General features: G+C 45.8%; 2 protein-coding genes across 3 annotated transcripts in view; one reads left to right on the top strand and one right to left on the bottom strand.

The window, feature by feature from the left end:
* LOC137350638 (zinc finger CCCH domain-containing protein 10-like) overlaps window positions 1–11,731 on the bottom strand; it is a 57,291-nt gene extending 45,560 nt beyond the window's left edge. Inside the window, exon 1 of the mRNA XM_068015413.1 lies at window positions 11,644–11,731. The gene's annotated coding sequence lies outside the window, so the exon portion shown is untranslated. The remainder of the gene's footprint in view (window positions 1–11,643) is intronic.
* Window positions 1–14,493, top strand: part of neil1 (nei-like DNA glycosylase 1) — a 48,381-nt gene that overhangs the window by 9,459 nt on the left and 24,429 nt on the right. For both annotated transcript variants that reach the window (XM_068015409.1, XM_068015410.1), the window contains exons 4-6: window positions 5,676–5,739; window positions 11,657–11,756; window positions 12,804–12,931. In XM_068015409.1, the coding sequence (XP_067871510.1) occupies window positions 5,676–5,739; window positions 11,657–11,756; window positions 12,804–12,931 (292 nt within the window). The remainder of the gene's footprint in view (window positions 1–5,675; window positions 5,740–11,656; window positions 11,757–12,803; window positions 12,932–14,493) is intronic.

Here is a 14,493-nt window from a genome sequence, read left to right as displayed (position 1 = left end):
GCTTCAACTTGGCTCGCAAGTGCTTGGGTGGTGTTTGCACAAGGCTTAAAGTTCAACTGCTTATCCCCTGGTTCAAAGTTCAGCCGTTGAGTTCCGTATCTGATTTTTAAAAATGTGTTTGTTTATTTTTAAAGGCCAGCCGTGCTACAGAGGGAGATGTGGCTCAGTGCCATACTGCCTGTAAGGCTATCATCTTGGAAAGAGTACAGCGTAGAAGGCCAGGATGATTCATTGGTTTGAGAAGTTTGTTAGGAGGAAAAGTTTGAGGAAATTGGGCCTGTTTTGTTCGGAAGGAAGAAAATTTTGAGGTGGCCTAATTGAATTTTTTTCCAGAAGTAAGACAGGAATGAACCAATTAATCCAGATATTTACTACTTATGTTAAAGAGTTCATAACCCAGGACTGACCAATTTTTTAAAAAGGCTGCATTTGCTGACATTGCAACCATTAGGCGGTGCAGTATTTGCACATGCGCAAATGCAACCTCATGCACTGAAACATCACAGTCTGCGATGTTTTTGGCAGCTACCAGTGGTAAAGATGGTGCTGCTCAATTTATCACAAAAACAAATGAAACCCAAATGGCCACAATGGCTGCGATCGCCACCTCCATCCCATCCTCAACAGTACCCCGCTCCCTCCTGCCATCACGTTTCTCTTTGCCGCTGCCTCCCGCGCCCGTTTGCTTGCCACTTGCTCCCCGACTCACCACTTCTTCCCCCTCAGCCACTCGCACTCCGCTTCACGCCAGCCCCCACCTGTGGACCTCTCGCTCCCAGCCTCTCCGCTTCATCCCCTCTGCTCTGCCTCCGCTCCACGCTCCGGCCCGCTCGCAGTCTCCCTCCCATCTCCTGCCTATCTTGTCATTCTTACTCCCCTGCTTCCCCCATGCGGGGAAGAGAGGCAGCGCTCGCGGGAGGGAGCAGAAGTGGGATGGAGTGGGAAAGCAGAGGGGAGGAAGCGGCAAGGCCGGGAGCCAGTGGCCCTCGGGTAGCTGGGGACGGGGGACGTGGTAAAGCGGGGAGCGAGCGGCCGAGGGAGGAGAAGTGGCGAGGCGGAGAGCGAACAGCGAGCAGACGTTGCAGTACGCGATGATGTACTGGCAAGCCGGGTGCGGATGTAGGCTGCGCATGCGCAGCACCATACTGACAGCAAGAGTCCGTTCTGCGCGTGTGCGAAGTTGGGAGTGCTCTGATGACGTCGGCGCTGGGCTGCGTTGTCAGGAGTCACTTTGTTTAAAACAAAATCAGAAAGGTAGGAATGAGAAGGAAGCCAGTCAGCACGTTTTCAGCTAAACACTAATAGAGTTGGCAGTATTAATGGTTTCAAGAGGTAAGCAATGTTTTTGGAAAGAAGAGATCGAGGGATATGGTGAGATGGCACTTAAGTCGAGTAAATCATAGAATCACAGAATTGTTACAGCACAGAAGGAGGCCAATCAGCCCATCGTGCATCCACAAATCTCCACTCAGCCTTCTCTTCTCCAACAGTCCTAACTTCTAGAATCTATCTTCATAACTGAAGTTCCTCATCACCATTCTTGTGAATCTTTTCTGTACTCTCTCCAATGCCTTCGCGTCTTTCCTGAAGTGCGGCGCCCAGAATTGGACGCAATACTCCAGCTGAGGCTGAACTAGTGTCTTATATAAGTTCAGCATAACTTCCTTGCTCTTGTACTCTATGCCCCGATTAATAAAGCCCAGGATGCTTTATCAACTGATCTCTCAACCTGTCCTGCTACCTTCAATGACTTATGCACATATACACCCAGGACCCTCTGCTCCTGCATCCCCTTTAGAATTGTACCCTTTATTTTATATTGTATCGCCATGTTCTTCTTACCAAAATGAATCACTTCACATTTCTCTGCATTGAACTTCATCTGCCACCTGTCTGCCCATTCCACCAACTTGTCTATGTCCTTTTGAAGTTCTACATTATCCTCCTCACAGTTCACAATGCTTCCAAGTTTCATATCATCTGCAAACTTTGAAATTGTGCCCTGTACACTAATGTCCAGGTCATTTAATATATATCTGGAAAAGCAAGGGTCCCAACACTGAACCCTGGGGAACTCCACTACAAACCTTCCTCCAGCCTGAAAAACATCCATCGACCACTACTCTTTGTTTTCTGTCACTCAGCCAATTTCGTATCCATGTTGCTACCATCCCTTTTATTCCAGGAGCTACAAGTTTGCTCACAAGTCTGTTGTGTGGCACTGTATCAAATGCCTTTTGAAAGTCCATGTACACCACATCAACAGCATTGCCCTCATCGACCCTCTGTTACCTCCTCAAAAAACTCCAGCAAGTTAGTTAAACATGATTTTCCTTTAAGAAATCCATGCTGGCTTTCCTTAATTAACTCACATTTGTCCATGTGACTATTGATTTTGTCATGAATTATTTTTTCTAGCGGTTTTCCCACCACTGAAGTTAAACTGACTGGCTTCTAGTTGCTGGGCTTATCTTTACACCCTTTTTTTAACAAGGGTGTGACATTTGCAATTCTCCAGTCCTCTGGCACCAACCCCGAGTCCTCGGAAGAGTGAAAAATTATGGCCCGTGCCTCTGCGATTTCCACCCTCACTTCTCTCAGTATCCTTGGATGCATCTCATCTGGCCTTGGTGCCTTATCCACTTTAAATTCAGACAGCCTATCTAATACTTCCTCTTTATCAATTTTAAACCCCTCTAGGTCTGACCTACCGTCTCTTTCAACATTGCCTGGGTTGCATCTTCTTCCTTGGTAAAGACAGATGCAAAGTGTTCATTTAATACCTCAGCTATGCCCTCTGCCTCCATGTGTAAATCCCCTTTAGGGTCCCTCATTGGCCCCACTTCTCCTTTTACCACTCTTTTTTACTATTTATATGCCTATCGAAAACGTTGCAATTTCCTTTAATGCCAACTGCCAGTCTCTTTTCATGCTCTCTCTTTGCTTCTCTTATTTGCTTTTTCATTTCCCCTCTGGACCTTCTATATTCAGCCTTGTTCTCAATAGTATTTTCTACCTTGGCATCTGTCATAATCACACTTTTTCTTTATCTTAATCTCTGCCTCTTTTGTCATCCAGGGAGCTCTGGATTTGTTTCCCCTACGAGGGAACATATCTTGACTAGGCTTGAACTATCTCTTCTTTGAAGGTAGCCCATTGTTCATCTACTGGTTTTCCTGCCAGCTTTTGACTCCAATTCATTCGCCCCAGCTCCATTCTCACCCCATTGAAGTTGGCCTTTGCCCAGTTAATTATTCTTACCCTGGATTGCTCTTTGTCCTTTTCCATAGTCAGTCTAAACTTTATGATACAATGATCACTATCCCCTAAATGTTGTCTTACTGATACTTGATCCACTTCATTCCCAAGAACCAGGTCTAGCAGTGCCTCCTTTCACTTTGGACTAGCAACATACTGTTGTAGAAAATTTTCCTGAACACACTCTAGGAACTCTTGCCCCTCACTGCCCTTGACACTACTGTTATCCCAGTCTATGTTTGGATAATGAAAGTCCCCCATTATAACTACCCTATCATTTTTGTACCTCTCTGTAATTTCCTTGCAAATTTGTTCCTCCAGGTCCTTCCCACTAGTTGGTGGCCTATAGACAACACAGAGCAATGTAACTGCACCTTTTCTGTTCCTTAACTCTAGCCAAATTGATTTGGTCCTCAACCCCTCTGGGACATCCTTTTTCTCCAGCATCTCAATGCTGTCCTTAATCAATACTGTCACTTCTTCCCCCTTTTTTCCCTTTCCTATCTTTCCTGAACACCTTGTATCCAGGAATATTTAACATCCAGTTACACCCTTCTTTGAGCCAGGTCTCTGTTATAGCCACAACATCGTATTTCCACATGGCAATCTGTGCCTGTATCTCACCAGTCTTATTAACCACACTCTGTGCATTCATATGCATGCACATTAAACCCAATTCAGACTTTATTACTTTCAACCTTACTCTGACCCCACCTAATAACATACTATTCCCTACTCTTGTGCTATCTATCTCCCCAGTATTCTGTGCACCTTGGTATTCCTCACTGATACTTGCTTCTGGTTCCCACACCCCAGACAAGTTACCAGTTTTGCTCCCCTCCAATCTGAGCTCCCTCTAAGGTTCCCATCCACCTGACAATTTAATTTAAACCCTCCCCAACATCACTAGCAAATCTCCCTGCAAGGATACTCACCCCAGTCCTGCTAAGATGCAACCCGTCCATCTTGTACAGGTCCCACCTGCCCCAGAACCAGTCCCAATGTCTCAGAAATCTGCTGCCCTCCCTCCTACACCAGTTCTCTAGCCACGTGTTCAATCGCTGAATTTTCCTATTCCTATGCTCACTTGCATAGTGGGACTGGGAGTAATCCTGAGATTACTGCTTTTGAGGTCCTGCTTTTTAATCTCATTCCTAGCTCCCTAAAATCTGCTTTCAGGACCTCATTCTCCCTTCTTCCCTATGTCATTGGTACCAATGTGGACCATGACCTCTGGCTGTTCACCCTCCCCAGAAGAATGCCCTGCAGCCTTTCCGTGACATCCTTGACCCTGGCACCAAGGAGGAAACACACCATCCTGGAGTCATATTTACTGCCGCAGAAACGCCTGTCTGTTCCACGAACTGATGAATCCCCTATCACTATTGCTCTTCCGCTCTTCTTCCTCCCCTCCTGTGCAGCTGAGCCACCTGTGGTGCCATAAACTTGGCTCTGACTGCACTCCTCTGAGGAACCATCACTCTCACCAGTATCCAAAATGGAAAACCAATTAGCCTGGTTCTCTTAGACTGCCTGGCAGTCACCCATTCCCTATCTGCCTGCATGCTCCTAACCTGCGGTGTGACCACCTCCCTAAATGTGCTATCCACTTCAGCAAGTTAGTTAAACATGATTTTCCCTTGATGAATCCGTGCTGACTTTCCTTAATTAACCCGCATTTCTTCATGTGACTATTAATTTGGTCCCGAGTTATTGCTTCTAGAAGTTTCCCCACCACCAAAGTTAAACTGACTGGCCTGTGGTTGCTGGGCTTATCTTTACATCAGTTCTAAATGGCTGGGCTTGGTGAGTTTAATGCCCTTTTCCTGTTCTTAAAAGTTCTTAATCTATCTAAAGTGCTGAAAAGAACCCAGAAGTCAGGAAAAGACGCTCTGAAAAAATAACATGGCTTTCATTATTGAGTTCTGCCTTCTGTAGGGCTGCATCATTTCACGTATGCCGTTGTTTATTCTATGTGGGATGTTTGAACAGTAACTAAATACCTTTAAAAATATTCAAATCTTTAGAAGTAGAGAAGAAGACTGCATTTTCTTTTGAATGAAAAAAAACCTATTCTCATTGTTACTGATCGTGTTCCAGTATTTCACACAACTGTGCAAGTCTAGCACTGGCACCAGCCATTTAAGAATTGGTGTAATGTGTTCTCACAGCAACAGCAGGCTTCTATGTGAAAATCCGGCTCAGTAATGGCTTTGAAAGGTGGACAGACCAGGATGTTGAAAATATTTTCCATGCGCTGATGTGTCGTCTGCAGTCAGGCCGGTGGGATATTTAAGTCAGGACATATCCAGAGGGTTTTACCTCTGTGAGGTGGACATCACTGACCGATGCCTGGAGTGAGTAATCTCTCTCTCTCTCTCTCTCTTCCTCATTCTCTCTCACCATCTTTGCTTTAGGTTGAAAGTTCCCCCATTTGAGAAGGCGAGGACTGTGTTGGAACCTTTGCTGCACAAAGAAACGGTAAGATGAAAAATCTACCGCCAGGCGTTCACAGACACAAGGCTGGACTAGAGTGTCTGTAGCTCTGACCACTTGCACCATGCAATTAACTCCAAATAGGATCTGGCAAAGGCTCCATCTTAATTTTAATGAGCACACATCCATTAGGTTGTATGACTGCTGTGCATTCGATACAGTTTGTCCATGACCAATCCCTACTAGGCAAATAAAACCAGCAGGGTCTTTGTTATTTACTGGTAGTGTCTGCATGCCATTTACTAAGTCTCAGTCTTTGCATTAAACATCCCTAAACCATCTTCTGAAAGGACTATTGTGACAGGAAGGGTTAGAACATAGTCTGTTAACTCTGGGACCCTGGTTTTTCTTATATTTTGTGGCAACGATTTTTTTTTTTGCCTATCCCTCACTGCCCTGAGAAAGTGATTGGGGACCTTCTTGAACTGCTGGAGTCCTTGTGCTTCCCTCATGGTGTTAAGCAGGGGATTTCAGGATTTTGAACCAGTGCGGGACTTGGAGGAGAATCTGATGGTGATGGTATTCCCATGACATTGCTGTTCAAGTGGACTGCAGGCTGAATGCAATGAAAAGCCAGTCTCTTGATGGCAGCAAGGCCTGTACAAGAAGTGGCCATGCACAGCCCAGCCCTGTTGCTGATGGATGTGGGTTCACAGCCGTGAAACTGCTTGCCTCAAGAGAAACTCGCAAGGACACTGGAATGGACAGTGGCAATATCACATAGTGTCGATTCAATGTCTGCCGTCACAAATAAGGGTTTGTGAAACTCTCCTTTAACGGAGCAATTTTTTCCCCTTTATCTCTTGCAACAAAAATGAAGGGAGAAGTAGAATTAAGAAGGAAAGAAAAAATGGGAATAAAACATACTCCCAAAGAAAGATGTAATCATGAGGGTATCACACTAAATTGAAACTACTAAAATCTAGTGTTTCCAGTAGCAACAGTAAGTGTTGTTGGGCATTTGGGCAGAATGTGAAATATTTAATTTGACCGTTCTGATTCTGAAGCTTAAATATAACTCCGATTTACTGATTGGTGGGAAAACTAGGTGCAGTTTACAATTGTGTGGGCTGATTATGCTTTTTGCCTTTTGAAACTTAACTGCGCCTGTTTCGATTGGACCGTAAGGGTGACACATAGTTGTCCCTTTTTTTAAAAAAACGTCAACTTAATGATTTGAAAAAAAAATTCCACTACTTTGGAGCAAAGCCACACTTGCCGTCGGAGATTACAAAAACCACGGGATTACACTTCATGACCGAGCACTAGCTTTTATCTATCGGGAGGACTGACCAGTGTTTTAAAGGCTGCAGATTTCTGAACAGCAAAGCCAGTGCATTGAAGTGTTGATTCTGGATTATGGTGTTTACTCTCAGCAGCAGCTCATTTATATCAGCTCTGCATTAAAAGCCCGTATTCAGGAGCAGCTTCAATCAAAAAGGGACTTCAAAGGGGTACGCCATCTGCCATTTCTGCTTTCTGGCATATTTAACCCCTTTTGTGCCCGTGCTTTTTTCCACAGAATATTTTGTTGTGATGTTTCATTCTGTAACATCTCACTGTAGCATTGGATTCTATTTAGTTGCCTTTTAAATTTTTTATGTTTGCATCTATTATTGTAGAATTATGTGGTAATTAATGTCCCATTGCTCTGCGTTTTTTTTTGTGCAGTTCAGTGGCAGAAAGCGGGACCATTGTGAGAATTGTTTTGTTTTGTAATTGTCCTCAGGGGTGCCGTCGCAAACCGCTTACGTTACCGGATTAGTAAGCTGGAGCGCGTGAGTTCAAATCCCACCACGGCGGCTGGGGAATTTGAATTCAGTTTATTAAATAAAACCTGGAATAAAAACTTAGTAATGGTGGCCATGCAACTACTGGATTGTTCACTTTGGGGATGGAAATCTGCCATTCTTACCCGGTCTGGCCTGCATGTGACTCCAGTCCCACAGCAACGTGGTTGACTCTTAACTGCCCTCTGAAATGGCCTGACAAGGCAATCAGGTCTATTTTGAGAGGACTAACAAGGCAAGGGAATAGACAATGGATGGTAGGACCCTAGGAAGTACAGAAAGTCAGAGGGATCTTGGTGTAATTGTCCATAGATCACTGAAGGCAGCAGCACAGGTAGATAAGGTGGTTAGGAAGACATATGGGATACTTGCCTTTATTAGCCAAGACATAGAATATAAGAGCAGGGAGGTTATGATGGAGCTGTATAAAACGCTAGTTAGGCCACAGCTGGAGTACTGTGTACAGTTCTGGTTGCCACACTATAGGAAGGATGTGATTGCACTGGAGAGGGTGCAGAGGAGATTCACAAGGATGTTGCCTGGGCTGGAGCATTTCAGCTATGAAGAGAGAATGAAAAGGCTAGGGTTGTTTTCCTTAGAACAGAGAAGGCTGAGGGGTGGACATGATTAAGGTATACAAAATTATGAGGGGCACTGATAGCTTAGATAGGAAGCAACTTTTTTCCTTAGCGGAGGATTCAATAACAAGGGGGCATAGATTTAAGGTAAGGGGCAGGAGGTTTAGAGGGGATTTGAGGAAATTGTTTTTCACCTAGAGCGTGGTTGGAATCTGGAACGCACTGCCTGAAGGAGTGATAGAGGCAGGAACACTTACGACATTCAAGAAGTATTTAGATGAGCACTTGAAACACCATAACATACAAGGCTACGGGCCAAGTGCTGGAAAATGGGATTAGAATAATTAGCTGCTTGATGGCCGGCACGGACATGATTGGCCTGTTTCTGTGCTGTATAACTCTATGACTCTATTTAAGAAGGCATATCACAACTACCTTCTCAAGGGTAATTAGGGCCTTTCCAGTGGCACCCACATCACATAAATTAATTTTTTAAAAGTATGCCGTAGTAAAATGGGTTGGTATCTGAAGTGTGTTCTCATTTAAGAACATAAGAAAAAGGAGCAGGAGTAGGCCCTCAAGCCTGCCCTGCTATTCAATAAGATCATGGCTGATCTGCCAAGACCTCAACTCCTCTTCGTGCCAGTTCCTCATAGCCTTCAACTCCCCAATATTTCAAAAATCTATCTACCTCCTTTTTATTTTATTTTATTTATTTAGAGATACAGCACTGAAACAGGCCCTTCGGCCCACCGAGTCTGTGCCGACCAACAACCACCCATTTATACTAACCCTACACTACCCCCATATTTTCTACCACACCTCCACCATTCTCCTACCACCTACCTACACGAGGGGCAATTTATAATGGCCAATTTACCTATCAACCTGCAAGTCTTTGGCTGTGGGAGGAAACCAGAGCACCCGGCGGAAACCCACGCAGACACAGGGAGAACTTGCAAACTCCGCACAGGCAGTACCCAGAATCGAACCCGGGTCGCTGGAGCTGTGAGGCTGCGGTGCTAACCACTGCGCCACTGTGCCGCCCCCTTTAAATACTTTCAGTGATCTAACCTCCACAACTCTCTGGGGTAGAGAATTCCAGATATTCACTGCCCTCTGAGAGAAGAAATTCCTTCACATCTCAGTTTGAAATGGGTGTCCTCTTATTCTGTAACTACGTCCCCTAGTTTGAGATACCCCCACTAGTGGGAACATCTTCTCAACATCTACCCTGTCAAGCTCCCTCAGAATCTTGTACGTTTCAATAAGATCACCCCTCATTCTTCTAAACTCTCATGAATAAAGGCCTAACCTGTTTAGCCGTTCTTGATAAGTCAACCCCTTCATCCCAGGAACCAGCCTAGTGAATCTCTTTTGAACCAATGCCAGTATATCCTTTCTTAAACACGGGGACCAAAACTGTACACAGTACTCCAGGTGTGGCCTCACCAACACCCTGTACAGTTGTAAAATCCAACCCCCTCGCAATAAAGGCCAAAATTCCATTTGCCATCTTAATTACTTGCTGCACCTTTGTTTCTGGTTACGCACGCACATTGTCCTATTAATCCTCCTCTTCCTTGTGCCTGTTGTCATTTGTCTCCTTGTTGTTCTTTAGAAATGAGAAGAGAGAAAGGACAAGTAGATTGGAGTCGCGGGGCAAAGCTTTTTTTTAAAAAAGTGGAAAATCCTTATTGGGGTCTTGAAAGGAGGAAGCTAAATGGTGGGATTTTGGGAGGCAGTTCCAGAGGACAAGGGTACGTTGGCTGAAAGCATTCATTGGGATGGGAGGCAGACAGGTGACCTGATCTCATGCCCTCTGACCCTGTCCTGGAAGCAGCATGGTGGGGCCTCATTTTGGTTGCCCAGCTTTGTAAGTAGATGTCTAACTCCAGCTGACTCGAACCAAAAGCTATAGAATGGTAGGGGTGTGACTCAACTCCACCTTTGAACCTGAAGTATTTTACATGAAATCATTTCTGTCAATCCAACAAAAACGGTGGGTCAAAGAACGACAACTTGAATTTAAGTAGCGTTTTTTAAATCTAGAAGAATGTCCTGAGGCACCTTGCAAGAGTGTAAGCAGACAAAAATTGACCAGAAACATTATTGAACAGAAAATGGCCAATTCGCTTGCGTAACTAACCCCTGAAAAAAGTCGATATATTGTACAAATCGTTCCAGATTTGTGTAGGGTTGTCTAAAAATTTTAAATGATATTGCTCCATGTCATGAGTTTCTTTGTGTTATCTTAAGCAACACAATGAGGTCCGTGGATTCCAGTTCCTTGAAGATCTCTAGAAGGTTTGTTTACAGCTAAACTAATACACACAATACAGAGCAAACTATATACAGAACCTTTGTCCAGGGTGTACAGTGCAGTAAAGGCCTGCTACGCGACAGGATCCGATGACGTGTCAGGTTTGGTTTGGGTAGGGTTGCGCTTCCACGTCCGGCATTCGGGCTCGGGTCAGGTCGGGTCAGACGTGCTCTATCACAGGTAAGTAGCTCCAATGTTAATTTAATTTTTGGACTAGAAAGGTGGTTTTGTTATTTTAAGATTGTGCAGATCAGCAACAATGTGAAAAATGGAAGGTAAGTTAACTGATGATCGGGCACGGGAAAAAATGGAAGGACTCTCACTGGGTCGGGCTCGGGTCAGATGTGGTTCTGTTGGGCTGGGGCCAGGTTTTTTTTTTTGCAGACCCGAGCAGGCCTTTACAGCGCAGAGATACTATGTCTTCTAGTCATATGGCTACATCCTGGTACTTAGCTCATTAGTGTACTTAGTTCTTAAAGGGACATCACTCTTAAAGCGACATTCCATTGAAGTAACTGCAATGCGCAATGACTGCATACATCTTGTTAGTGCAGCAAAAATGTAAAGGCAAATCTTCCAATTTAGCAAAGCTTCATACCACAAGTGTGTATATCTGTGTAGTGCAGAGGAACTGTCTGCCCCAATCGGCAGCCCACACAGTTTCAGTTGTTTAAAATAATGGATAATTATCAAGTTTAAGGGAAGTGCTATTTGCTTTGTTCACTTCTTCGGATTGACCCAAAATGGTTCACTGCTAATGAATTACATTTGATGTGATGGCACTGTTGTTTTGTTGCAGTCAGATAAATACCCATTTGGCTTATTTTGGCGACTGACTCAGAAACCAGAATGCTACCAACTGAGCCAGGCAGATACAGTGCGCAGGATGTTTTAGCCCTTTAAGTGTTCCTTGCGCTGCAGTATTGTACCTTTTAGGGTCTGTATCATAAATTAACAACTAATGGGAGAGGGAGAAGTGTGGGAAAGGGAGTCAGCTAGTCTTGGGATGTATGACACGAGAGCAGGATGAGGTAAGATTGGGGCAGAAAATTGCTTGAGGGAGCAAGATGGCAACTGAGACAACTGGGAAATGGATCAAAGATTTTAGAGCACACAATGTTTATAAATCAGTAGATTCCTCCCAACACATTGTTGCTCCGGAACTAAGTCACTGTGCAGCTCTTAACAGTTTACCCACCTCTCTCTTTAAGACTGATGAGTTGACTCTGAGTAAGAAGATAAAGATGAAGCTGGAGAATCCCGATCTTCTTGAGCTTTGTCACATGCTACCTATGGAGGTCATAAATTTGGGTAAGTCAGTCACTTTGTCCTTCTGCACGGTGTCCAGTGCCATCCTTAACACAAATGAGGCCATTGTGCAGGCAACCCATGCAGATCCAATAATGCTACTTCCTAAATCAATTGCAATCTGCTTATCCCAATATCTGTTGGATTCAGCGCCTCTGAGGGAACGCTATTGTAACTTGCCATAACGCTATATAAATCCAAATTGTTGCAACTCCCTTAGTGACAGGAGGGCAAATGATACTAGTAGCGAGGCTGCAGGGATCTTGGAGGGTGGTAGGGCTGGAGGAGGTTACAGGGATTCGGGTGGGAGGTGCGGCTCCATGAAAGGATTTGAAAATTGAAGTAGACCATAAGACACAGTCAGTTGGTTATCTGAGTTATCAACTATCGCAACTCTGCTGTGGGGAGATTACATACCAAAGGCCGAATAGGGGTTACAGTAGCATTCCCTCACATGTAGTGTCTGGCCTACATGTGACTCCTGTCCCACTCTATATTGTTGTCTCTTCTTGAGATTGAGGTAAAGTTGGCCGTTTCCCTTCGCTATTAAGCGTTAGTGAACCAGTTTTAAAACAAACCAACTGTTTTCATGGTCATTTAGTCTGGTGCTGGCCACAATTTACTAGATTTATTGAATTCAGTTTTACAAATTGCCGCGGTGAAATCTGAACTCTTGATCTCTTGAGTTGTTAGACGAGTACCAGAACCACTACCCACATTGAGTGGCTACACATCTACAGATTTTAAGCAAGGGCATGGATGTTGATTTGATGGAATCATCCTTCCACTTTGCATCATGTAAAACTGATCCTTGCCAGCACGTGGAGAGACAAACAGAGTTAGCGTTTCAGTTCGATGACCTTTCACTCAAAACGTTAACTCTCCTCTCTGTCTCTGTCTCTGTAGATGCTATCTGACCTACTGAGCGTGTCCAGCACTGTCTGTCTTTATTGAAGAAACTGTAATCTGTGTCAAAGGAAAATAAAATGGTGGTTTCCTCTGCGTTAGTTGAACGGTTTAACGCTCGCTGTACCTCTTGCCCAACTACAGGCAGTGGCAAGGGTTACGATCCAGAGCATTCGGACGATTCCTCCGCTTTCGAAGCGTGGCTCCGCTGCTACTACGTTGCTGGGATGCAGTTGCTACGTGACAGTAACGGAAGAACCATTTGGTTCCAGGTAACTTGAGAAGCTTTACTGCGAGTTCACGAGCCCCCTGAGTGTCTCAGCGTGATGAGTTTTATATGATTTTGTGGCGAGGTGATGAGATTGTCTGCTGATTTTTATGTCAGAATTACTTAAAGTGGCTTAATTGAATCTTACAGCACAGAAGTAGGCCATTCAGCCCATCATGCCTGTGCCAGTGCTCTAGCTGTCCAATTAGTCCCAATCCCCCCTGCTCTTTCCCCGTGGCGCTGAAGATTTCTCCTTTTCGAGTAATCTAATTTTCTTTAGGAAGTTCCTATTGAAACTGTTTCCATCACCCTTACAGATTGTAACAACTCACTGAGCTGAATTTCTAGGCCTCATTGGGGCGAGCACGGATGCGGGCCGTAAGTGCGTAAATTCGCGCGGCTGGACAGCATGCCAGTTTCCTGGCACCATCCCACCCCTGGGCCATTTTCCTAGAGGTGGGATTGATGGGCGGTGATTCAGCTCGTTAAAGGCCTGTTAAGGCCTAATGTCGGAGGCCGACTGGAATTTTCCTCTCCACAATGGTGGCCAGGCTGCTGAAGACATTCTTTTATTGAACAGTTTAAAAGGTTGCAGAGAGGGTGCCTCCAGCTTGGGGCAGTCACTGTCTCACCTGAACAGGCAGCCTGCTGCTTCTTCAATGCTGAAGGGCCTCCTATTGGCCCTCCAGCCTTGAGAGCCCAACCGCTGTCCTTTAATTGGACGGCGGGCCTGCCCTCTGGCCATTAATTGGACAATTCGTGGAAAATCACAGCTGGATGAATGTTCTGCGTGCAGCCTCCAAGAGCTACCGGCCAATCACAGGGCCGGCAGCTCAGCAGTGCCAGCGGGAGCGGTGGCCACAGCTGGTAGTGCAGAGGCCTTGGACCCAGGCTCAGCGCTGGAACCCCAGAACTCGGGAAAGTGAGGGAGGGTCGCCGGGACCAGTTCAGAAGGCCCCAGTGGGGCCGGTGATGGGGGGTGTTTGGGAGGGTGGGTGTGTGACGTCCAGGGGTTCAGGAAGGTGGAGGTTTTGGTGGCGGGGGTCCTCCGTGGGTCTCAGATTGCACATGGAGGAGAGATCATACCCATTCCAACCCCCCCCCCCCCCACGTCCCCCGCAAACACGCAGAGAGGGCGTCTCATATCACAAGCCGCCCTCCAGACGTGGCGGAAGCATCCCCCATCACTGGTTCAATACCTGCAGCAGTGGGCAAGGGGGTGGGGGGTGGCAGCGAAGATCCCTTAAGGGGCGGTAATAGCCACTTAAGGTCCTCAATTGGCCTCTGGCCGGAAGGTGGGCCTATCCTGCCCCCCCACAAAATTGCTTGACGACAGGGCGGCAACGGCCCCCACCCCCCCCCACCTCCCCGGCCTCCTGTCGCAATTCTATGGGCCCCCCCCCTGCCTCCGACCCTGCCTTGGGGGGGGTGGGAGAGGCCCATAAAATTCAACCCACAGTGTGGGCTTCTGACCCTCATTTGACCATGACAGTCGGGCCTCAAAGCCTGTGGGGAAATCCTGCCCCACCGTAAAGAATTTTCCTTATCTTCCCTCTCTGGTTCTTT

This window comes from Heterodontus francisci, chromosome 35 (genome assembly GCF_036365525.1).
Source record: "Heterodontus francisci isolate sHetFra1 chromosome 35, sHetFra1.hap1, whole genome shotgun sequence".
Lineage (NCBI taxonomy): Eukaryota > Metazoa > Chordata > Chondrichthyes > Heterodontiformes > Heterodontidae > Heterodontus > Heterodontus francisci.
The sequence above is the reverse complement of the archived record's forward strand: the minus strand, read 5'-3'. Positions and strand labels throughout refer to the sequence as shown.